Source organism: Schistocerca serialis, chromosome 1, assembly GCF_023864345.2.
Source record: "Schistocerca serialis cubense isolate TAMUIC-IGC-003099 chromosome 1, iqSchSeri2.2, whole genome shotgun sequence".
NCBI classification, from domain to species: domain Eukaryota; kingdom Metazoa; phylum Arthropoda; class Insecta; order Orthoptera; family Acrididae; genus Schistocerca; species Schistocerca serialis.
In genome coordinates, this window is record NC_064638.1 from 801,308,451 (window position 1) to 801,335,004 (window position 26,554).

The 26,554-nt window shown below is 37.6% G+C and overlaps 1 protein-coding gene across 1 annotated transcript in view; it reads left to right on the forward strand.

Annotated features, from left to right (window-relative positions):
* LOC126434973 (ATP-dependent 6-phosphofructokinase-like) overlaps positions 1–26,554 on the forward strand; it is a 439,746-nt gene that overhangs the window by 178,874 nt on the left and 234,318 nt on the right. The window contains exon 7 of the mRNA XM_050090461.1: positions 15,303–15,493. Within this exon, the coding sequence (XP_049946418.1) occupies positions 15,303–15,493 (191 nt within the window). The remainder of the gene's footprint in view (positions 1–15,302; positions 15,494–26,554) is intronic.

Consider the following 26,554-nt stretch of genomic DNA (forward strand, 5'->3'; position numbering starts at 1 on the left):
CATAATTCTTTACTTTCACTGTCCACAACCCCCTTCCCTCAAAATTGCACAATTATATGGCCAGTTCACTATTGATAAATGTTGATACGTCTCATTAATAGGTTGCAGGCAACATCTCCATACTGATACAATAGTTTGCTGTTGAACATCTATGAGCAGTAAAAACCTAACCACACAGTTCACAGTTCTTGCAGAATAATACGGTACGTGTGACACTATTTTTCAAATAAATTAAATAGACATTGTCATTAATTGTTCCAAAATCTGGCCTACTTGTGTTACACTTATTCCACTGTTAAGTTGACGCATTGTTCTTAATCTAACCAATACATGTTCCACATCTGAAAATTGGCCGTGGACTGACTGACTGTGACGGGACCAAAAATTGGTCCTTTATATATCCTCACAATAATAGGCATTGACACTACACATTGTTTAAGTTACAGAAATTACAATTAAAACATAACTAATTCAATTTATTTATTTATTTTACTATCCATCTTTAGGCATTAAAAATGCAATTGATGATGTCATTTGTGTACATATACAGTTTACATAACTAACAGAAATGGTGTAATATATTGTAGATCATTATTGTCTAATAAGATACAAAAATTTGTCCTTGATGTTGCACAAGGTATTTGCATTATATTTACATGTATAAGTTTAATCTAAGTGAAACTGTATTAGTACTGGTACTTAATATCATCTTTAGTGGACATTATAAGCTCTTCTATCATATAAAAAGCTTTTTCTCTAAGCCATTTCTTTGTGACACTTTTAAACTAATTCAGTGACACATTATGTGCCTCTGTTGGCAACGTGTTAAATAGTTTTACTCCCATGTACCTGTAACTATCTTGAGTTTTCTTTAGTCTAGCAACTGGGATGTCAATTTGCTGTTTTATACATGTGTCATGGTGATGGATAGATTGTCGTAGTTTGTGACTGTGTTGGTTTTCTTTTGTGTGTATCAGACAACTTAGTATAAAGAGGGCTGCAACTGTTAATATTTTTAGATTTTTGAAATATGGTCTACAAGACTCGTTATTTCTGACTCCATGGGTGCATCTGACTGCCTTCTTTTGCCAAATGAAAACGTATTTTGCTCCGGGTGAGTTTCCCCACAACAGAGTGGCATATGTTAAATGGGTGTGGAAAAAGGCATAGTAGGCATTGAGTAATAACTTACCACTAACACATGACCTTAGTTTACCTAACAAATATGTCACACGTGCTAACTTAATACAAATATAATCGGTATGACTCTTCCACATTAATTTTGAGTCAAGATGGATCCCAAGTAGTTTAGCTGAGACACAATCAATCTTCTCACTCTTAACACACAAGCTAAAGAGAATATGTACAGTTTTATCATGATTTATATGCAAGTAATTGAGTTGGAACCACTTGATGGCTGCTCTGAGATGAGACTCACTTTCCTCGTTTAATTTTCCTAAATCTTTCCCCGCTGTAACAAAAGTTGTATCATCTGCATAGAGTGTGGATGTACATAACATGGTGCTGGGCAAGTCATTTACATATATTATAAAAAGTAAAGGTCCAAACACAGAGCCTTGTGGTACACTCTGCATGATATCCAAGACATTTGACCTCATATTGTTAAAATGCACAATTTGTTTTCTGTCACTCAGATAGGATCTGATCAGAGATAGTTCTGAGCCTCTAATACCATAGCAGTGCAGTTTTTCTAGTAGTATCCTGTAACTGACAGAGTCAAATGCCTTGCTGAGGTCCACAAGAGTGGCATTAACTGATAATCCTGATTCGAATGATGACAATATATATGAAACAACGTCTTCAATTTTTTTTGCCGACTACAGGCTGGACCTGAAGCCATACTGAGAGTCACTAGGAATATTATTCACAGACAGATGTTGACTGATTTGGAGCTGTATGCAATATTCCACTACTTTTGATATGATGGGTACAAGGGAGATTGGGCGGTAATTATTAGGACAAGACTTTTCACCTTTCTTGTACAGTGGAGTAATGACTGACATTTTTAAGGACGAAGGGAAACAGCCACTGACAAACATCCGGTTCGTAAGAGAACAGAGTGGATGTGCTGTTACATCTGCTATTTTTTTTATTACAAAATTGGAGAGACCATAAATGTCTTCCAATTTTGAGTAACTTAATTTTGCTATTGCAGTTTTAATATCTGTTCCTTTTACTTCTTTCCATTTAAAAACAGGAACCATATCCTCAAAATTTTGTGGAAATGAATTTCCATTATTTGAGATATGGTTGTTGTCACATTTATGGACATGTTCATTTGCAGCACTGTTATTCATACTGGCAGCATTAATGAAGAAGGTGTTGAAATCATCCGGTGTGATACAAGCATCACATGAATTTTTTTTTTTAACATCTTTATTTCTACCCAGATGAGCCTTGATAACAGTCCAGGCTGCTTTGCATTTATTTTGGGACTTATTAATATAATCATCATTTGCCTTGCACTTGCTTAACCTAATTTCTGCCTTGTATTTGTTCCTCAAACTTATTTAGTTTGCTTTTTCGGCTTCACTATTTTTTGATTTGTCATAGGAAATCATTAACAGAGTTCTGAGCCTTTGTAGGTCAGGTGTGAACCAGTTATGCACTGATGTGAGACCATGTTTCCTCATAGTTCCCTTATTTTTTCTCATTACTTTAGGGCAGCAAGTTTGAAATGTATCTGACAATGCACTAATGAATAATGTAAATGCTTTTTCAATATGATTACTTTCCAGCAGAACGTAATTCCAATTTGTCACCTTTATTAGTGTTCTGTGGTTATCAATGTTCTCTTCATTCAAAAGCCTAATGTACTTAATTTTATTGGAGACAGATGCTGGCTCTTTTGTTATCAATTTTTACCACATACCTTTATGGTCTGATAAAAAATGCTTATTGAATAGCCCTAGTTCATACCGATTTGTCTCAACATTTGTAATTACATTATCAAGGCAGGCAGACTGTCTTGTTGGGTTTTCATTACTGCAGTACAGGTCATGTATGTTATCTTAGCATATTCAGAAGATTAAGTTGTTTAGGTGTGTTCTGCCTTATATCAATATTTATGTCACCAAAAATTAAAATCCTATATTTAGGCCACTTATCGAGGTGAAGTATCAGTTTCTGTAAGGCCTGTGCAAATACTTCAACGTCATTATCAGGTGTGCAGTATACCGACACAGTTATGAGTTTTAACATGGGCAGTAATATTGCTGCTATTTCCAGTACATTTTCTTTACAGTAATCATTAACACTAAGGGCGCTGTAATCCAAGTCTATACCACTACTAACATATATAGAGGCTCCCCCATAGTTGTGTGTTGGTCTACAATAACCTGTTACTAAATCAAAGCCAGGGGGTACATATAATTGCAGTTGGTCTTCACTTAACCAGTGTTCATTGATACATAATATAATATTCTTGTTCACTCCTAACAAAAAACTCAGATCATCAGTTTTGTTTCTTAATGACCTGATATTTATATGTACAAATAATAATGAGTCATCCTCACAAAGGGGTAGCTCTGGATTCCTCTGTAGCAGTATATCAGTTAGTTCACTTTGCTTGTACATTATTCTGTCACTTTTTGATTGTGTACTTACATCTCTGGCTAGTTTCTTGATCATGTTGGATCCAGATGATGACGAGATGATTTCCCTGGTGCCATCCATAAAAAATCACTGCTCCTCTGTGGAACTTTTCTCACTCTAGAAGATGCACGTACAGTAGCTTGTTTATTTTCACTCATGTCTTGCATACTTGCTTTTCTCACTTTTACAGATTGATTGCTTTCGCTCACTGGCTGAACACTTACATTTAAATCATCTGCTCTTTGAATGTTCTTATTTACTGACTGAAAACTTCCTTTTAACTGACCCATTTGACCTGGAGATGACAACATGACATTTATATTTGTAGATGATGTGCTGACAGTTCCTGGAGACTTTCTTCTTTGCTGGGAAATGGACCGGATAATGGTTTCACTTCTGTTTATATGTGTAGTTGGTGTGCTGACAGTTTCTAGTGACTTTCTTCTCTGCTCAGAAGTGGACTGGATAACAGTGTCACTTCTGTTTATCATATGAACACCCTGTCCCAAAACTGGTGTCGTCATATGTCTGCAGTTTACTGAGGAGGTAGCTACCTGTGTCAATTTTGCCCTCCATGTGCACCTAGCAGAAGTAGCGATAGTTTTGCATACTTTCTGTTTTCCTTTTGCATTGAGATGCATCCCATGTTTTGTGTAGCCTTCTCTATGTAGAAGTTGGTTCAAGTCGATTACAGTGACGTTTGTACATGGGGATGCCAGGTCCATTATAATACAGTTAAGATTGTACACCATATAGTTGTTTTCTGGCTTATCATGTCTGTATGGGATTGTACGCAGCAGCAGCCTAGTATTTTTAACTGAATACATTGAAAAATTCCTTCTTTTTAACAGTTCCTTCTACCACAAAGGTTAGGCCAAATTATTTGTTTAAATAATGAAATTAATGGATATAGTTATACAAACAATACTTTTGACAAACCTGGTAATTATTTTGGAATTAATTAAGGCCTTGCTCTGCTAATATGTTTTTGACTAGACCCAAATAAGTGCTTTAAGAATCCTTCTTCCAAATGTTTATAATTAGTACAGGATTTATATTTATTTATAAGTCAAAAACAGCAACAATTACTGATTTCATCCTATAATGATATACAGTAAAAGATATTAACTAGGAATGGTCAAAGTAAATTAGTAAATTAATTACATACACAAAACTAAGCACAAAATTAGACCTGGTGCTATATTTCTTAAGACTGAGGCCCAACTTTCTCTTTTATCGTAATGCAGATTATACTCATGCATATTAATGGCAATTAGACAAAAATGAAAATAAAATGAATTTAAGGAGGCAGATGGCAAAACAATACAGGAAGTAAACAGAACCCAGCTTCCTTCGTTACATTACCTCCTCATTGGATTGATCAGATAGATATTGCAAATAGCTAACTGGACAATTCAATGACTGCAAGTGACAACAGAAAGTAGATTCAACATTCTACACAAAAGAATATTACATAGGAAATCTCCTTATCAAAAATTACAGTACATATGTTTTTCAAATTTCTACATAGTGAACTGGTAATACAAGAATTCCCATACATAATATTTACATATAGTATATTGTACAATGGCACAAAATATCCACAAGTTTTATTTTTAATAAAAATGGGCATCTTCATCATAAGTGATGTCCTTTTTTGGATATACAAAGATTACATTCTTAGATACATATCACTTTATACAAGTCTTGTCTTGCTTCTAAGAATAAATGATCATGGGTTGCAAAAACTTAAATTGCACTGTGCCTTGCAGTTCATTTTCAGACATAAAATTTTACTTTTTCAATGTTTATTACTTTTTGCAAGCACTTTTACTCTTTCAATGACCATTAACACATTTTCTCACCAAGTCATCCAGGGGTCCACGTGGCAGTTAGTAAGGAGGCCATTCTCCTCTACCACAGTACATGAAAAAATTAGACAAAATACCCTACTTTACTACACTCACTTCACTTCTAAGTAAGTATAAGGAAAAAAAATATTTGACACAAATGGCAAATAATAGTCATTACTTCATAAACAAATATATTACACAGCTCTCATAACATCACAGTGATTAGCACTAAAATTGGCTATAGTACAAAAGGTGGGGGACTAGTAAAAATTTAAACTCAAGTGCACATTATAGTACAAAACATTACTCTTAAGTCATAACTCTACCTCAAACTGGTAAAACTTGAAAGATTTGGATTTCTTTTCCATTTGCAAAATCACTAAAATGCCAAGTTCTGGTTTGAAATTCACAACAGTTATGGACTTATCCTTTATGTTGAAAATATGTACGTTACCTCCAGCAAAAACTCAAGATGTGAAGTAGCATAGATTTACTAATCACTACATTATGAAAAAAGAATAGAGTCACCATCACATAACTTAATTACTACTCAAATCAAATTAAAGGGATGGAAGTTATACCAAATCGTTGCCCTACTTCTCCACTCTACTCTTGAATATTACTCTCATTCAACCAGATAGTTAAATCCTCACAAAATCACAAAATGTTACCAAGTAGTTGACCTGTCAGAATATTCACACCACTGTAACACCACAGTTATCAGTTAATCAGCAAAATTACTTTTTTTTTCAGTATTACCAGATTATGCTCATAATTTCTCAGAACAAAGATAGAAGTTTTCAGATAACCTATAGATCCGATAATTTAGCATTGTATGACTTGTACTTCTCTAAAATATTGCTCTTTCTGTTAAGCTCTCATTCCCAGCTGCAGTACCATGAACTGCACAATATACACAGTACCCAATGTTGCCTAGTTCAAAAATAGATAATCAAGATAGTTACACCACATTTGTTTATGTACAGTTATCTTTTTCATTACTCACTCATGTCTGTCAGCTCCATTATTTTACTTACATTTCTCACCTTGTTAGCTAGTGGAGTGTGTTCTCAAAAAATATCCCTACTGCAGAGACAGGCTCCCTAACCGTTAAGACCCTAACATTATTCATTATTTTATTATTTCATTATTGCTTCATTATCTAATAAATAAACACCTGCTCTGCTCATCCAATGCAAAATTGACTCTACTGAAAAACACTCCGTACTAACAGACCCTTATGCTAAGGCAAACATAACTCTCATTACTGATCAGACAAAATTATCACTTAGAAATACTATTATTTCACTGTATTCTATTAAATTGCTTGAGATTTTAGCCAAAAGGGCGATATACATACAAATCTTGCTTATTCTTTCCACACACATTACTCTAGGCACCTATGTTCAAAGTTTTATTTCCTTAATGAGGCTGTACCATGACACTTCTATAGGTAGATAGTTATCTCTGTATACTGATTGCACTGAACACAGACACTTCTATTATATCACAATAAGACATAGTATTCAAAATGGTTTTTACTGCATATTGCCTTGGATGCTGTACTAATTTCACATATGAGCTGATTACTTCAGATGGTAATTGTAGTTTTCAGGTAATTTGCACCTTGTCCTCCACATTGCTGACACCTTTCATTTTCTGCTTACCTTACCTCTTTTTTTGACAGAAATTCTTTAACTATGATACCACTTTATTTTCATCTAACACAACATAATAGACAGACATCACCGGAGAAACCTTTCTAAAATATTCTCATACTAAAGTATCCTGCTGCACAGAATCACATGAACATTGAAGATGGAATGTTTCTGATTCACTTATAAACCATAGATAGGATAGGAGAAGAGTTTGACTGCCTCAATAAATACGAGAAATGAGACAGACAGCTGGGGTAAGCATTATTGCCACATAATGTTGAACCCCATACTTCCTTATCTAGTTTAAATGGCTTGATCCAGAATTGCCATCTTCTCATCCATTTCTGTTCCTTGAATTTCTCCTACCATTTCCGTGCCCATTCTGGCTCTCCTCCGCCCATTTATTCCTTGAATTTCTGCTAGTATTAGTTCTGTTCACCCTATTTACCTGAAACTCTCTCCCTGATTGATTATTATCATCAAAATTCCTTCTACAGTCTCCCACTGGGGGATTCACCCTCTCCACTTTATTAGCATAATTAAAAAAATCACTAATATCACCCCTTTGGGCAAGTACAAGCAGTTCTCTAACTTTCTGAGCCAACCTAGTTTCTACACCCATAATTATTGATTCACTACCTAGCTCTTAGTCCAAATATTTCAGTTTGCTTATCTAAAACTGACAGAAACCTTTCACAGTACTGTTCCTATAGTCAAATCTCTCCCCTCCCCAAAATTCACTCACAATTCTCAGCTTCTCCTCTTCGGAGGAACAGAAATGGATGAGAGGAACAGAAGTGGATGAGAAGATGGTAGTTCTGGATCAAACCATTCAAACTAGATAAGGCAGTATGGGGTTCAACATTATGTGTTGGATTCAATTGTGTGACAATAATGCTTACCCTAGCTGTCTGTCTCATTTTTCATGTTTATTGAGCCAGTCAAACTCTTATCCTACCCTATCTATAGTTTATAAGTGAATCAGAAACATTCCATCTTCAACTTGAATGTGATTCTGTGAAGCAGGATACTTCATCTAAAAATGCTTTCTTGAAGCTATGCCACTAAGTACAACTATCAGCTACCTGAGCTGCCCTTCCATAAGCATCCCCTTTCAAAAAATCTCTCGCAGATGACATTTTCTCTTTGTCATTCCATGTTTCATGCAAATCATTAAATTCTCTAATGAAATTCAGTGGATGCACTTCTCTATATGGATCAAAATTATTAAATTTCTTACAACTAACAAATGAAGGACTGTTTGGGACACTATACACTCTATGCTTTAGATTTTGTAACTCTTCCATCTTTTTCTCCATTTCAGCCAATTTTGAATCTAGATCTTTATTTACTTTTACCAGTTTTTCCTTTGCCACTACTGCATACTTGGTTTCTACCTCCATTTCTAAATCATTTTAATCTGACCATTTGCTTCTCAAGTTTAGCCCTATTTTAAGCACAAAATTTCCTGCCTGCTTTGACTTCATCTTTACACTGTTTCTCAGAAACCTCCACCCTCCCACTATGTCATCACAGAGTTTCTTTCTCTCTTCTACACATTTACTACTCATTAAAGTTAATTACTCATTAGTATTCTGTACTATTTTCTTTATCTTTTCGTCACAGTCTTTCAGTACCACGTCAACTTTCTTATTTTATTCTGAAAGATTAGAGCTGACTACCTTAATTTCCTTTTTAATTTCTTTCTTCACTTCATCCTTTAAAGCTAGCCATGTCAGTTTTAATGCTATTGGTTGTATTTTACTTCCTACTAGTGTCTTTTTTCATACTATTAATGTCTTTTTCATACTATTTTCCACCCTACAAATGTCTTCTTTCATACTCATACTACTCAAACTCCTCATAATTTGCCGTGACATCACTTCCAATATTTTGTCTGCCATAAACTTTTCCCTTTGCTGACTTTCACTACTAGTTTCTTCCTTTTTAGCCTATGTGATTTCACCCACTTCAGTACTGTGTTCGTCCATTTTGCTCACATCACCAGTGTGGAAGATGCTTTTATCATCTCATCTACAATATGACTTTTGTCCCCATCATCGGAAGTTACATTCATGTCTGATTTATAACCTTTCTGTTCATTTAAGAACTTCATCTCTACAGCTTTGCTATCAGTCACACCACTCCCCTGTTGTCCATTCTCCCCCATCAAACTGTCTTGTTCATTAAGGCCACTCACTATGTATGAGCAAATATGAAATGGCTTCTGCTATGAATTACCTTATTTTTATTCACTTGTTTCCTGCTGCTGCTGTGGTTACTCCCACTCATCCAAAACCTGGTTGTTTATGTCAGGTGGGTTGAGGCCAGCTGGCATGCTGATTGGCTGCTGCAGCTTCTCTTCATAATGGCTGCCCGGACGAGCTTGATTCCTGGTTGGCTGCTGCAGCTGTCCTCCACAATGGCTACTCCAAGGAGCTTGATTCCAGATTGGCTGCTGCATCCAAATTTGTAATGGCTGCTTCCATAACCTCAACCAATGATATTCTGTTGTTGTGCTGCATTGTTGATGCTCCCTATTCCATTACCTGTTCATGCACAATCAGACTTTTAGAATACTGTAATTATTTTCACTGTCAATTAGACTGTTCATTGTTCTCAATAATACTGATGCCACATGTTCCTTAAATTCGGTCACTCTGTTCATACTGCTCTGTTCACTGTTCAAAGTTTGCAAGTCCTTGTTTGTTGTGTCCAAATACAATACACTTGAAAGGGCACCATGTGTGGCGCTCGCCTGCTTTATTTCTTCATTGATAGTCCTCAGTGTCGATGTTCAGCATTGTTATTCTGGCTGACTACTGTAAATAATGTAGCCAACAGTTGCCCAATTGTGTTTCACAGTTCTTTACTTTCATTGTCCACAACCCTCTTCTCTCAAAATTGCACAATTATATGGCCAGTTCACTATTGGTAAATGTTGATAAGTCTCGTTAATAGGTTGCAGGCAACGTCAGCAACTGCTACAATAGTTTGCTGGTGAACATCTATGAGCAGTAAAAACCTAACCACACAGTTCACAGTTCTTGCAGAATAATACAGTATGTGTGACACTATTTTTCAAATAAATTAAATAGACATTGTCATTAATTGTTCCAAAATCTGGCCTACTTGTGTTACACTTATTCCACTGTTAAGTTGACGCATTGTTCTTAATCTAACCAATACATGTTTCACGTCTGAAAATTGGCCTTGGACTGACTGACTGTGACGGGACCAAAAATTGGTCCTTTATATACCCTCACAATAATAGGCATTGACACTACACATTGCTTGATGTTTAAGTTACAGAAATTATAATTAAAACATAACTCATTCAATCAACTGAATACATCAAAAAATTCCTTCTTTTTAACAGTTCCTTCTACCACAAAGGTTAGGCTGAATTATTTGTTTAAACAATGAAATTAACAGATATAATTATATAAACAATACTTTTGACAAACCTGGTAATTATTTTGGAATTAATTAAAGCCTTGGTTTGCTAATATGTTTTTGAGTAGACCCAAGTAAGTACTTTAGGAATCCTTATACCAAATGTTTATAATCAGTAAAGATTTAATATTTATTTATAAGTCAACAACAGAATCTGAGTCTCGAAACAATTGCTGATTTAACCCTATAATGATTTGCAGCAAAAGATAATGGGTAGGAATGGTCAAAATAAATTAGTAAATTAATTACATACACGAAACTAAGCACAAAATTAGACCTGGTGCTATATTCCTTAAGACTGAGGGCCAGCTTTCTCTTTTATGGAAATGCAGATTATACTCATGCATATTAATGGTAATTAGGCAAAAATGAAAATAAATAGTGTGAGGCAGGTCTTTCGACAGATGCCTTAGTGGCTGTACAACAAGGTGAAAGGAGTTCAGAAGAGAGTAGAGCATATGAGGCAAAGGGCAAAGAAAGGAGGGGGGGACAAGAGATGAGAAGAACAGAGGAGTGTGTAGATGAGGAGAGGAATGGGGAGGGAAGATAGAAAAGAGGGGTGCAAGAGGGAGAAGAGAGGGAGGGAAATAGGATAAGGAACTTTTGTCTGGTTCAGCTTGTAGATGACATTTTCATGATCTGAACTCATGACAGTTCAACCTTTGTCATTTTCTCCATAATCTTAACACCTTCTGCCAAGTCTGTCTTACCCAGTATTTCTCAACTCAACAAGCCAACTTCCTAGATGTTGATCTCCACCTCTCCGATGCCTCCATAAATATGTCTATCCATATCAGGTGCAGCAACCACCAACAGTACCTCCATTTTGGCAGTTTTCACCCATTTTATGGCAAAAAGTCTTTTCCTTCCAATCTCACTACCTATGGATGCCCTATCTGCAGTGGGAAGTTGGAGTTGTTGTAATATAACAATAACCTTACCAGAGCCTGAGTTTGACAGTCAGTATCCTATCCATCTCAACCATAAACAGATCTCTTGTGCCATCTCCTCCTCTGACATGACAACAGAAATGATTTCAACATCTGCTTCACTACACAAGCCATTTGGATACCCTCTACCAGCACTAATTTCTCTGAACTAAGCAGATGGGAGTTGTCTCTCCAACATATATTGTGCTCTTGCAATCCCCTTGGCCTAAGCCTCAGCTAACCAGTGTCCCACTGCCTTGTGTTACCTCCCCCCAACCTTCATGTCCACATTCTCTTCCTCTCTCTCTCTCTCTCTCTCTCTCTCTCTCTCTCTCTCTCTCACTCGCTCCATCCCTACCTCCTTGCTCTCTCTCACCCCTCTCTCCTTACCCTTTCTCACCCCTCTTCCACCCCTCCCTTTCTCTCTTTCCTCTCTGTCCTTCTTTCCTTCTTATCTCACTTCTCATCTTCACCTTCCTCCACTCTCATCCCCTCCATTTCAACCTATGCCCTCCTCTGACTCCCTCCCTTTCTCTATCTCTTATGTGCTCTACTGTCTGTCTGAAGTCCTTTTGTTTTGTTGAACTTCTGAATCATCTGTCAAAAGACTTTCCTCACATTACGCTGCTACCCTCTTGCCCCATGTGCCCTTCTTTACCCCCCCCCCCCAAAAAAAAAAAAAAAAAAAAAAAAAAAAAAAAAAAAAAAAAAAAAAAAAAAATCAGTCCGGGGGGGGGGGGGGGGGGGGGGGAGGGGGTGCATTAGGGTAACTGTATGGCTGAGTGTGTGAATATGTACTTCTACTAGAGAAAAAAAAGAGCTCAAAAACTAGTGTAAATTCTGTTTTCTGTTACATGTTTCTATGCACCACACATCAATCGTCTGTAGATGAGCAGTTTACTTTCCTTCATTTCATGTGTTATTCTATCTAAGAATTTCCATTGTTGTTGTAATGTAATCATAAGTTTTTTTGACTGGATGATCTGATTTCTAACCAATGTTTGCTATTTAACGCTACATGTTTGGCTTTCTCTGCATAACATTTTTTTTAAATTCGTCACAAGAAATCATCATCAGTGTTCTAAGCCTTTGTAGATCATTCGTGAACAGTTTTTGCACAGCTGTGAGATAATTTGTTCTGGCAGTTCCTTTATTTTTTTCTTTTCCTTGGAACATACTTGAATCTGCATTAATTAATAATCTGAGTTCATCATCAAGATGAGTCCTTTTGTGAATATCATTTCATATCACCATCTTTAATTGTGTCCTGTAGCATTCATTGTACTCATCTTTCAGGAACATAATATACTTAATTTCACTACATTTTAATTTGTAATCTTAACTATAAAGATTTTTTATCAGATCAAAAAACATACAACAGCTTGTGCTGATTTTTCTGAATGCTGGTGGTTACATTATCAAGACAGGAAGGTTATCAAGTTGAATAATCACTAATACAGTACAGCTCATCTGATTGTAATGTGTTAAATTACATAAGTGCAAATTTTTCAGTAACTCTGTTATTAAATTAAATTATGTAATTGAAATAATGATTTTTTAATGTGGCTAGTAACAGTGCAATTGATTCCGGTGCATTTTGTCATCACAAGCAAGTAGACTGGGATTCTGTTACAGGAACATATTGCTTACTGTATTTGTACAGTTTCTGTCACAAGAAGATTGTGTACTTGCAGCTGTGGCTAGCTTCTCGATCACACTGAGTGCAAAATGATTCTCTCACAGTCATCAATGAGAAATCACTGTTCCTCTCTGGAGCTTTCCTTGTTGTAATTGATTCTTGTTTAGTAGCTAGTTTGTTTTCAAATAAATGTGGGTACTGCTTTCTTTCAGACACTGATTGAGCTGTTATTCTTAACACTTTTGCATGGGATGTAGATCCCAACTAGCCTTTTCTGTTGGTAGAAGGTGTACTTACAGTTTCATATGGCACCTTTCTCTGGTAATGAGAAGTGACCTGGATGAAGATTTTACCTCTCTTCTTTCTATGGTCAGGAGGTTTCACAGCTGGTTACAGTAGCCATTTTTATTACTTGGGTTCTCTTCTGCATGCACCAAGTAGAGGAATCAAAACTTCTATGTAATTAAATTTCCATTTTGTGTTTTTGTGTAATCTTGTATTTGTAAAGAATGGTTGATATGAATTACAGTGATGTTGAAACATATCTGCTAGTTCCATAGCAGTGCAGTTCATATTATATATGATACTGCCAATTTCTGGATTGTTATACGCATACATAATTTTGTACATAGCAGCAGAGGTCAATAGTTTCTTCATGAAATCACTCTCTGTATACTAGTCTTAAAATCTGTTAAACTTCAGTTACTGTCATTAAAACCAGCAATAATGATCACAAAGTCATTCTGAGGAATGTATTTACAGAATTAAACTTCTTCCCTGAGAACATAAAAATTGGCATTTGATTTTACATCTGCTGATGTTATTTAAGAATGGTGCACCCCAATATATTAGTGAACGCAGTATTATTGCACCTGCGAGTGAGGGCGCTTTGGTCAACTTATCATGAGATTTTATCATGAGGATATTCTGAACCACTTAATAGTACATGCACAAGTGTCCTGAAAGCATTCACATTGCAATGCATTTTACTGTAAAATCACCAAATGTTTTTGTTAAAGGCCACAGAAGGCCAAGTACAATAATATTGTGGTTGATTAGTACATGGCTGTCAGAAAATGGAAATATTATATTTTTACTCCTATTCTTGATAATTCTCTTGACTGCTCATTCTGTCAACTGGAAGACTATTCAAAATGGTTATGGGCAGAAATTTTTCTCTAGCTTTTCTGGGTGAAATGACCCTAACATTTTTTCTTAGTGGGAAATCAAACATACAATGTTCAGTGCACCATGTAAATCTTACAGTTGCCAGATAAAACTCTTAGTGTTTCATGTACATACCACTTCACCTAATTGTATGTAAAAGGGTACTACCAGATGTCAATAAGCAGAAGGCACACTCAACGAATTCATTAGAAAAGTAACCTACTTCTTGAAGTTCAAATCTTCTGGGTTGTTAAGCCATGTCATATTTCTTCTAAGCTATCAACATTTTGATCCCTCTGCTGATATCATCTTCAGGATCTTGTGGAGTCCACAGTAGACTGCTCAATCTACAGTGGGCATGACAAGATCCTAAAGAGGATCCCAGTAAAGGAGTCAAAATGTTAATTAATTAATTTATTTATTTATTTAGCGCCTGTATTATCACATTCATGATACTGGACTTGTCAAAGTACAGAACAGTATAAAATATTACATATTTACATCATGTACAAAATCTTATCATTGGTATCAACACATCTTTATAACAGAACATTATTCTGCTTAACTAGATTATAAAATTATATACGTACATACAGATAGAATAAAAGCTAGCAAAATCCATTGGTTGATTTTACTAAAACTACTAAATACAAATAGTTTAGACGAAATTTGATGTGGCTCAACAACCTAGAAGGTTTTAACTTCAGTGACAATGGCCACAATAACCTGCAGACTTGCACAACCTGCTTCTTGTTAACAGTGCTTTATAAGACACTTGTCTGAGATATTTCTTTGTAAACTTTTCACTGAAAGTTAACATAAAGTATGCCATACTCATTTGTATAATATATTATTTTAATAATTAATTTCATTTTTAGATATGGATAGCTAGTAACTTATCTTGTGCACATAATTATTCCTGTGTGAAAGACAGTGAGAAACTTTCTTTCTTTTTTTATTAAATAAAAAAAAAAAAAACAAACAGGGGTGTCGTATGGGTGCAGAGGCTGTTATGGCATTAATGGAAACATCAGAAGACAATGAGGGAATACTAATTTCTATAACTGGCAACCGCATTGTTCGACTGCCTCTCATGGAGTGTGTTGAGAGAACAAGAGGAGTGGCAGCTGCTATGGGTCAAAAGGAGTGGGATGAGGCAGTCAGATTGAGAGGCAGGTAAGACAATTTGTTGTTCTTCCCTCTACCACAAGCAAGGTAAAGATAATAATTTAAGAAAGAAAAGCAACTGGTCAAGTATAGGAAGTATATGTGCTTGAAAGGATAATTGAACAGTGGAAAATCTAGGATGGGATAATGGTAATATTATGGGGAGAATAGATTGCCATTCACGATATAGCAGAGATGTTGAGTCACAGATGGACACAACAAAGAGGCTATAAAACAGGTAAGTTTTGGGCAAAAAAGGTCTTCATCAGAATTAGACAAAGCACACACACACACACACACACACACACACACACACACACACACATTTACATAACTACAACTCGTTCACACATGACCACTGTCTCTGGCTGCCGAGGCCAGACTCTTGAATCTGAGTTGTGTTTTGTGGAAGAGAGAGAGAGAGAGAGAGAGAGAGAGAGAGAGAGAGAGAGTGTTTGTGTATGGGTCAGAAGCAAAGACTCATGTGAAGTTATTCTAGGAGCACTCTCAACATACAACCTTGAGCAGTTGGTTAGAAAACCAACTTGAGATGATAACATCTTAGAGATTTTGGTGACAAACAGACCTGATCTTTTTGAGGAAGTTTTGTGGCTTCTATGTCAGAAGTTTTCTTGTTTGTGGAAGCAGATAAATGTGTCATTAATGAATATCTTCGTAGTCAGCTCCAAACATTCACTGTGGAATTTAAAGGTATTGCTAGAGAAATATGTGCCTAGCAAAAATATAGGGGAGGGAAAGGAGCCACCTTGGTTCAACCAACATATTAGGAAGTTGCTGAGAAAGCAGAGAATTTTGCACAGTCATTTTAAACGTAGTCACTGCCCCACTGACAAACAGAAATTATGCAAAATGCAAGCAGCTGTCAAAAGGTCAATTAGAGATTCTTTTAACAAATTTGAAAGCAATATTTTATCTGCAGATACTAAAAATAACCCCAAAAAATTTTGGTCGTATCTAAAATCTATGAATGCTACAAATAATTCAATACCTTATCTTGCTGGCAGTACTGGTAATGTAACGGATGATGATAAACAAAAGGCCGAAATTCTAAACCTAGCTTTCAAAAACTCTTTTATGGTAGAGGACTGCAGCACCATTCCTCCTTTCAATTATCGAAGAAATGCAAGGATGGCTGACATAGTCTTTAGTGCATCTGGGATTGCAAAACAGTTAAGATCCTTAGATGCACATAATTACTGGCCAATTTCACTGACATTGGCTCTGAGCACTATGGGACTTAACATCTGAGGTCATCAGTCCCCTAGAACTTAGAACTATTTAAACCTAACTAACCTAAGGACATCACACACACCCATGCCCGAGGCAGGAATCGAACCTGCGACCGTAGCTGTCGCGCGGTTCCGGACTGAAGCGCATAGAACCACTCGGCCAGTGCGGCCAGCTTCACTGACATATTCCTCAACTTTTGAAAGGCATTCAACTCAGTTCCGCACTGTCGCTTGCTCCAAAAAGTTCATGCGTGTGGTCTATCTGATGACATATGTGGTTGGATAGAAAGTTGTCTAAGAAATAGAGAGCAGTATGTCATCCTGAATGGGGAGACTTCAACAGAAACAACATCAAGTGTGCCCCAGGGCAGTGTAATAGGTCCGCTGATTTTTACAATTTACATAAACAACCTGGTTGATGGTATTGACAGTGGCATTAGACTGTTTGCCGATAATGCTGTAATCTACAGGAAAGTAGTATCACAAGAAAGTTGTGACAAATCAATGAGGATTTGCAGAAAATAAATGCATGATAATGACTGGCAGTTACCTCTCAATATTAGTAAGTGTAACCTACTGCATATAACAAAGCGAAAATCCTCATCAATGTATGAGTACAATATAAATGCCCAGTCTTTGGAAGCAGTGACGCCCGCAAGTATCTGGGTGTGACTATTCGAAATGATCTCAAATGGAACAATCAGATTACACAAGTAATGGGTAAGGCAAACTCTAGATTGCAGTTTATTGGTAGAATCCTGAAGCGATGCAGTCCTTCAACAAAAGAAATTGCTTACTATATGTTAGTTCATCCAGTCTTAGAGTATTTTTCGTCTGTATGGGACCCTTACCAGTTGGGTCTGATTCAAGAGGTTGAGAAGGTCCAAAGAAGAGCAGCAAGATTAGTGACTGGTACAGTTAGCCATCGTGAGAGTGTTACAAATCTCATAGAAAATTTGAAGTGGGACACACTTGCAGATAGACGATGCACTAAATGGAAGGGGCTCCACACTAAATTCCAAAACACGATCTTCACCAAGGATGTAAAGCATATATTATTACCACCAACTTTCAAATCATGCAATGATCACCATTCAAATATAAGGGAAATTAGAGCTCGTACTGAGGCATTCAGACAGTCATTTTTCCCTCGCATAATCCACGAGTGGAACAGAGGAGGGTAAATATGACTGTGGTGCGAATAGTGCCCTCCCTCACACACCGCTTAGTGGCTAGCAGAGTATATATGTAAATATGTGTGTATGTTGTATAATTACTATGATGGCTTTTTTTTTTTTTTTGCTGAAAAGTTATTTGTTTGACAATCTTTTTGTTATGCCTATCTGTGACTCAGTATCTCTGCTACATGAAAGGATAATTGAAATGTAAGATAATGTGTTTTAGGTTCTCTGTGCACATATTTTAATATCAGATATGTTGAATGTTTATTGTTTAAGGATGATTCAGTCTGCAAAATATCCTTGTATTGAAATTAGAATATTGGAAACAATTCTTTGCATAATTTAAATTGAAAATGTGTAAATAAAAACCTCAGATTTTATGTATGTATCATATCTGAATGTTCATTACTGAGTCTGTACTTAGCAACTCATTGTACAGTCCTTTAGAGTGAAACACATTGTATATACATCAATTCAACCTTTTCTTATTTAACTTTCAACTTTTTCACTGAAGAAACACCTCCTCATTCGTCTTGGATTCACAGTGTTACATAGCTCAGTGGGTTCGAGTCAGACTGCACATTCAAACATTTGGTGTTTGGTCCCGCATTAGTACGAGGATTTTTTTATATCACTTGCTACTCCTTTCACTTCTGACAATGATTTGTTAATCTGAAATATGCCATATTGCACAGCTGGCTGGAGATACCAATTCATGAACTGGAGGAGGACAGTGGTGTGTCAACTCCAATGGGTCAGTGTCATGTAAAACGTTCTGCTATTCAGTTCAAACTTCAGGCTCCATTCAGCTTTTCTTTAAACAACAGTTAACATACCAAATTTGTCAGATCATGTTGTTGTAGGTATTATGGGTATGAATGTGTCTCACATTTAAATATTAAGACTTTATATCATGCATGATGTCTTCCAGTAAAGATCTTCCACTGGAAATTACTGAGTATTTGTGCAACACTTTCACACTGGAGTAACAAAATTTGCGATAAATATTTCCATGTTTCTTTGATTTTTTTCTATCTCTTTATATGATAAATTACTTTGTTGTAGACTCTTCTTTTCTAGGCTGTGATTTGCTGGTTGGTAAAATCATGACAAATTATTATTCTTGAAGTACCTTCCTTTTAAATATATTCCTTATTAGTATACCCTTCCTTATTCTGGAAATAATTATCCACAGGATTAAATAACAATGTACATCTATTACATGAACTTGTGCAATGTGCTGTTTGGGGGTGGATCCATGATGACTCTAGGAGTGGCAGTGAAAAATTTTTCCAATGATCTGAAGCTGTCATATATTACTATTTGATTGAAGTGTTGATGGAGCTTTTCATTACCAATAACCAGATTTAGAAAAATTAGAGCCAGGGTCTAAATCGAAAAATGTATGAAATTTTTAGAAATAAAATTTTTAATTTGAGAAATAAAAAATCCTTTTTTTAGAATTTGAATAAAATAGTGTTGAATATAATCATTAGAAATTTATCGTGCTTAAATTACAGAAGAGCAGTGATTGAAAGATTGTCTTACATATTAATGCGACACATTACTTTTTTATATTTCGTGAATCCCTCAGTTACATGGTACAGCTTAACATTAATAGTTTTGTAAATGTGGAGCAAAACTAAGCTTGTGAATTGCTCCATATTTATCCGCATATACAGGAGGAGGACAAAAATATGGAAACATCAAAAACACAACACATTATCATGCCTAATATGGTGTAGGAAAACTGTTGGCATTCAAAACAGCTTCCAGTTATCTCTGAATGGATAATTACAGGTCCTGTATGGCTTTCAAGAGAATTTTGATCATTCTTTATGCAAAATAGTGGCAAGTTCAGATAATGGTGAAGGAGCTGGATAACAGTCATACACTCTTTCCTCTATAGTGGACCACAAAGCCTTAATAATATTAAGATGTGTTGACTGTGGTGGCCAGGAGTGATGTGACAATTCATCCTCCTGCTCATAGAACCAGTCCTGGACAATGCTTGCTGTGTGAATATGGGCTCTGTCAATCTTGGAACACAGCATCACTATTGGGCAACAAACATTGTGGTGTGGGATGGATCTCATCAGCCATAATTTTCACATAATCTTTGGCGGTAATGGCGGACCTTGCAGAGTAACTACAGGGCCCATAATATGGCTGCTCAAATCATTTATGAATGGCCATCGTATTTCTCTCTTGGGACATAACTCATCCAGAAGTTTGAAGCCGTGTCAAACAAGACTCGTCTGACCAAATAGCTTTCTTCAATTGTTTCACAGTACAGGTTTTATGGCTTTGGCATCACGTTTTCACATTATGGGCATATACATTATTGATGAGTGGTTTTGAAACTCAGCTCACCCTGCATATCCTTGCTTATGGAGCCCTCTTCATACTGTATCGGTGCTGACACGATATGTGAGTGGGACATTCAGCTCTGTTGTGACTTTTGCAGCTGTTGTCCTTTTATTTTCCATTAAATTGTTTTCACTGTCCGTCCATCCTGACCACTCAGCACACACTTTCGTCTACATTGTGACCTTGAAGATGACATTCCTCTGCTTTCGCTGTACGCAGCATAAATCTTCAAACTCTTGAAACACCAAACACTTCAGTTACCTTGGTTATGGAACCAACTACCATATGAGCACCAAAAATTTGCTCATGTTTGAATGCACTGAGCTCTGACATAATGCACTCAGAGCTACACAGAACACTGTTCTGGCCACTACTTAAACTTATAATGTATTGAGGGCATTGCACAGGTGTTATACATGGTCAAACACTACTGCACAATACAGATATTCTAACATATTTTGCATCCAAAACAGCTACATGTTTAGACCTCTGGATCTGATGATTGCAGTGATGAGACGCAACAGTTACAGCTCTGAAACTATAGAATATTTCCTTTATGCTCTGCTCCAGATATGTTGGAAATTAATTTCTGCATTTTCATGTATGATAGTCAGAACTTAGATGAGAGACAACACAGCACTTGAAGCCTGCTTCAGACCATTTCACTTTCCTTGCAATGATATACTTTAAGGAAGTGACAAATATAACACTTCATCCAGAATGAACAGTGATATTATAAACTTAACATCATTTAATGCTAAAGATAAAAAATATGCTTTGGCAGCTGTCTTTGTGTCTCTCAATTTGACTATTTGGTCTTACACTTCCACTATTGCATTCAGTGAATTGATACACAGTCCCATGATGCTATTCCCACCGGTGTTCACATAGAGATGTCAGAGAAGCATCTAACTTTGACAGCAGTAGAATATGATGTTTTGGCTGTTTTCCAAAAACGCATATGTAGGTTTCATTGTGACAGTGACATTTCTCACTTGGGGTACAGTTTATGATTTAAACATGACATCTGCACTGCATTTGGGGCCTCTAACAGGCTGTAGTGCCAGTACTGCCAGTGTTATCGTAACTGCCGTCTGCTTCACATCTCCTGTGCAGCAAGCTACATAAATTTAAGTATTAACTATGTTTTTCTTACTTGTCACTTCATTTTCCATGTGTTTCTGCTTTTAGGAAGCTTTAATTTTCCAGTACTAGTAATAGTGTTCCACAGATTTTGTGTTTGTTTTGAATACAGTCCAGAGACAGTTAGTGATTATTTTCATTGTTTCCAACAAGAAGTGTCTAGTAACCACAGTTTAGTCAGCTTTCAGCCACCTTTAGTGAATTAGCAATCTAGTTAAAAGTTGACTACTTAACTCTCTACAGTAAATTGTTGATTTCTTAGGATGGATAGGATGTGTGACTGCTGTGAACGGACGCTGGAAGAGCTGGCCACTGTTCGCGAACAGCTGAACGTTCTGATGGTCAGCCGTCTTCAGGCTGCTGCCTCATAGTGTAGCAGCAGGGGGAGCCTGGTGCATCACATGGTACACCCCAGGTGTTACATGCTTCACCCAAGGTACCTGCTGGTGAGACATCTTCGCGGGTATCAGGTGCGGTCGGGCCACCCTTTCGCCAAGGGGAGTGCTGGGTTCAACGGCATTCGCGTTGCACGAGGCGGAGGGTGAATGTGGAGGCTGGCCATGTGGCATTGCCCACTCTGCCTGTGAGTGGACATGTGGCCACTCCTTCGGCAAGGTCTGAGCAGGCACATGGGGCGAGGGGTTTATCAGTAATTGGGGAGCCCCAATGTTAGGCGAGTGATGGAGCCCCTTAGGGAAATAGCGGAAAGGTTGAGGAAGAAGGCCAGTGTTCACTCTGTCTGCTTGCCGGGGGGGTTTCATCTGATATGTGGAGGAGGCCTTCTGGTGGCAATAGAGAGCATTGGATGCACCCGACTGCAAATTGTTGCTCATGTCGGCAACAATGACTCCTGCCGTCTGGGTTCAGAGGTCATCCTCAGTTCATACAGGCGCGTGCCAGAGTTGGTGGAGGGGGAAATCCTCACTCGTGGGGTGGAATCTGAGCTAACTACTTGTAGTGTCGTTTCCAGAACCGATCGCGGTCCTCTGGTTTGGAGCCGAGTGGAAGGCTTAAACCAGAGGCTCAGATGATTCTGCAGAGATCTGGGGTGCAAATTTCTCGACCTCCGCTGTTGTGTGGAGAAATGTAGGGTCCCGCTGAATAGGTCAGGTGTGCACTAAACGCTGAAAGTGGCTACAAGGGTAGTGGAGTATGTGTGGAGTGCTCATGTGGGTTTTTTAGATTAGAGAATTCCCTCTCTAGGCCCGACAAGATGCCTCCTGAGACGCGGCAAGGTAGCAGTAGGCAAAATGCAACAGGGAATGACAATATTAATGTGGTAATAGTAAACTGCAGGAGCATCTATTGAAAGTTACCAGAACTGCTCTCATTAATAAAGAGTCACAATGCCCACATAGTACTAGGGACGGAAAGTTGGCTGAAACCAGATGTATACAGTAATGAAATTCTAAACTCAGATTGGAACGTATAATGCAGAGACAGGCTGGACAGTGAAGGGGGAGTCATGTTTATAGTGACAAAAAGTGTAATAGTATCGAATGAAATTGACGGAGATCTGAAATGTGAAATAATTTGGGTGAAGGTCATGGTTAAAGCAGGCTCAAACATGGTAGTTGGATGTCTCTATAGTCCCCCTAGCTCAGCAGCTGTTGTGGCAGAACACCTGAAGGAAAATTTGGAAAATTTCCCAACCATGTTATAGTTTTGGGTGGAGATTTTAATTTACCAGATATAGACTGGGAGACTCAAACGTTTATAACAGGTGGCAGGCACAAAGAATCCAGTGAAATTTTTTAAAGTGCATTATCTGAAAACTATCTTGAGCAGTTAAACAGAGAACTGACTTGTGGTGATAACATATTAGACCTTCTGGTGACAAACAGACCCGAACTATTTGAAACAGTTAATGCAGAACAGGGAATCAGCAATCATAAAGCGGTTACAGCATCAGTGATTTCAGCCGTAAATAGAAATATTAAAAAAGGTAGGAAGATTTTTCTGTTTAGCAAAAGTGACAAAAAGCAGATTTCAGAGTACTTGATGGATCAACACAAAAGTTTTATCTCAAGTACAGATAGTGTTGAGGATTAGTGAACAAAGTTCAAAACAATCATACAATCTGCATTAGATGAGTATGTGTCAAGCAAGATCGTAAGAGATGGAAAAGAGCCACCTTGGTTCAACAACCAAATTAGAAAACTGCTACGGAAGCTATGTGTACTTCACAGCAAACATAAACATAGCCAAAGCCTTGCAGACAAACAAAAATTACACAAAGCGAAATGTAGTGTGAGGAGGGCTATGTGAGAAGTGTTCAACAAATTCAAAAGTAAAGTTCTATGTGCTGACTTGGCAGAAAATCAGAAAATCCTAAGAAATTTTGATCCTTTGTCAAAGCGGTAGGTGGATCAAAACAAAATGCCCAGATACTCTTTGACCGAAATGGTACTGAAACAGAGGATGACAGACTAAAGGCCGAAATAATAAATATTTTTTTCCTAAGCTGTTTCACAGAGGAAGACTGCACTGTAGTTCCTTCTCTGTATTGTCCCACAGATGACAAAATAGTAGATATCAAAATAGATGACAAAGAGATAGAAAAACAATTAAAATCGGTCAAAAGAGAAAAGGCCGCTGGACCTGATGTGATACCAGTTCGATTTTACACAGAGTATGCAAAGGAACTTGCCCCCCTTCTTGCAGTGGTGTACTACAGGTCTAGAGTGTAGCGTTCCAAAAGATTGGAAAAGGGCACAGGTCATTCCTGTTTTCAAAAAGGGACATTGAACAGATGTGTAGAACTATAGACCTATATCTCTAACGTCAATCAGTTGTAGAATTTTGGAACATGTATTATGTTCGAGTATAATGACTTTTCTGGAGACTAGAAATCTACTCTGTAGGAATCAGCATGGGTTTCAAAAAAGACGATCGTGTGAAACCCAGCTCACACTATTCGTCCACGAGACTCAGAGGACCATATACACGGGTTCCCATGTAGATGCCGTGTTTCTTGACTTCCACAAGGTGTTGGATACAGTTCCCCACAGTCGTTTAATGAACAAAGTAAGAGCATATGGACTATCAGACCAATTGTGTGATTGGATTGAAGAGTTCCTAGAAACAGAACACAGCAGTCATTCTCAATGGAGAGAAGTCTTCTGTAGTAAGAGTGATTTCAGGTGCACTGCAGGGGAGTGTCGTAAGGCCATTGCTATTCACAATATGTATAAATGACCTTGTGGATAACTTGAAAGTTCACTGAGGCTTTTTGCGGATGATGCTGTAGTATATCAAGAGGTTATAGCAATGGAAAATTGTACTGAAATGCGGAAGGATCTGCAATGAATTGACTCATGGTGCAGGGAATGGTAATTGAATCTCAATGTAGACAAGTGTAATGTGCTGCGAATACATAGAAATAAAGATCCTTTATCATTTAGCTACAATATAGCAGGTCAGCAACTGGAAGCAGTTAATTCTATAAACTATCTGGGAGTAGGCATCAGGAGTGATTTAAAAGGGAATGACCATATAAAATTAATTGTCGGTAAAGCAGATGCCAGACTGAGACTCATTGGAAGAATCCTAAGGAAATGCAGTCTGAAAACAAAGGAAGTTGGTTACAGTACACTTGTTCACCCACTGCTTGAATACTGCTCATGGGTGTGGGATGCGTACCAGATTGGGTTGATAGAAGAGATAGAGAAGATCCAACGGAGAACAGTGCGCTCCGTTACAGGATCATTTAGTAATCGCGAAAGCATTACGGAGATGACAGATAAACTCTAGTGGAAGACTCTGCAAGAGAGACGCTCAGTAACTCGGTACGGGCTTTTGTTGAAGTTTTGAGAACATACCTTCACCGAGGAGTCAAGTAGTATATTGCTCCCTCCTACGTATACCTCGCGAGGAGACCATGAGGATAAAATCAGATAGATTAGAGCCCACACAGAGGCATATCAACAATCTTTCTTTCCATGAACAACACGAGACTGGAATAGAAGGGAGAACCGACAGAGGTACTCAAGGTACCCTCCGCCAGTCTCCGTCAGGTGGCTTGCGGAGTACGAATGTAGATGTAGATGTAGATGTAGAAGTTCATGGCTGATATAACAGCACTTTTCCATCATGTCCTTTCCTCAACCTACTTTTTATTTAACAACGTATAGTTTGAGCAGACTCATGGTATTGCCCTGGGCAGTCCTCTCTCACCTTGAGTAGCAAACTTTTTATGGAAGAGTTTCAGGAAAGGGCACTTGATTCAGCGGAACTTAAACCAAGAGCCTTCTGGCGATATGTAGATGACTCTTTTGTTGTGTGGCTCCATGGTGAAGAAGAACTGTCACATTTCTTGCAACATCTGAATGAAATCCACAAGGACATTCGGTTTACAATGGAAATAGAGAAGGATGGTTGCTTGCCATTTTTGGACGTCGTGGTTACTAGGAGAATGGATCGGTGATTAGGGCATTCTATCTACCGTAAGCCCACACATACGGACCTCTACCTGCAAACGTTGTTTCCATCACCCTTCACAAACTACCGACATCCCTGGAATGTTGGTGCACCATGCTCATGTTGTTTCTGATGGAGACAGCCTTACAAAGGAGCTGGAACATCTAGAGTCAGTGTTCAGAGGTAATGGTTACTCTCCACATCAGATTAGAACAGCACTAAGAAGGAAGAAACATGACCACCCACAACTTCAAGAAGATAAGGAGCTGTTCAAGTCCAGGGCATTCCTTTCATATGTCGGCAATCTTTCATCTAAAGTACGTAGGATCCTAAGGAAACATCAAGTTAAAGTAATCTTCTGGCCACCGGGGAAGATTAGTGTCCTCCTTGGTTTGGTAAACGACAATCTAGGTCTGAGGAAGGCCGGGATCTACAAAATTCCTTGCCAGTGTGGCAAAGCTTACATTGGTCAGACAACACATACAGCACATGAAAGGTGCGTTGAACATGAGTGCCACACTTGCCTTTCACAGCCCATAAGTCAGCCGTAGCTGAGCATTGTATTACCCCAAGACACGCTGTGGATTTTTCTGCCATGAAAATCTTGGCCCCAGCAAGAACTTTCTGGGATTCAGTAATTAAAGAATCTGTGGAGATATGCCAAGCACAAAATCGTATAAATCGTGACAGCAGTTTTCAGCTGGACA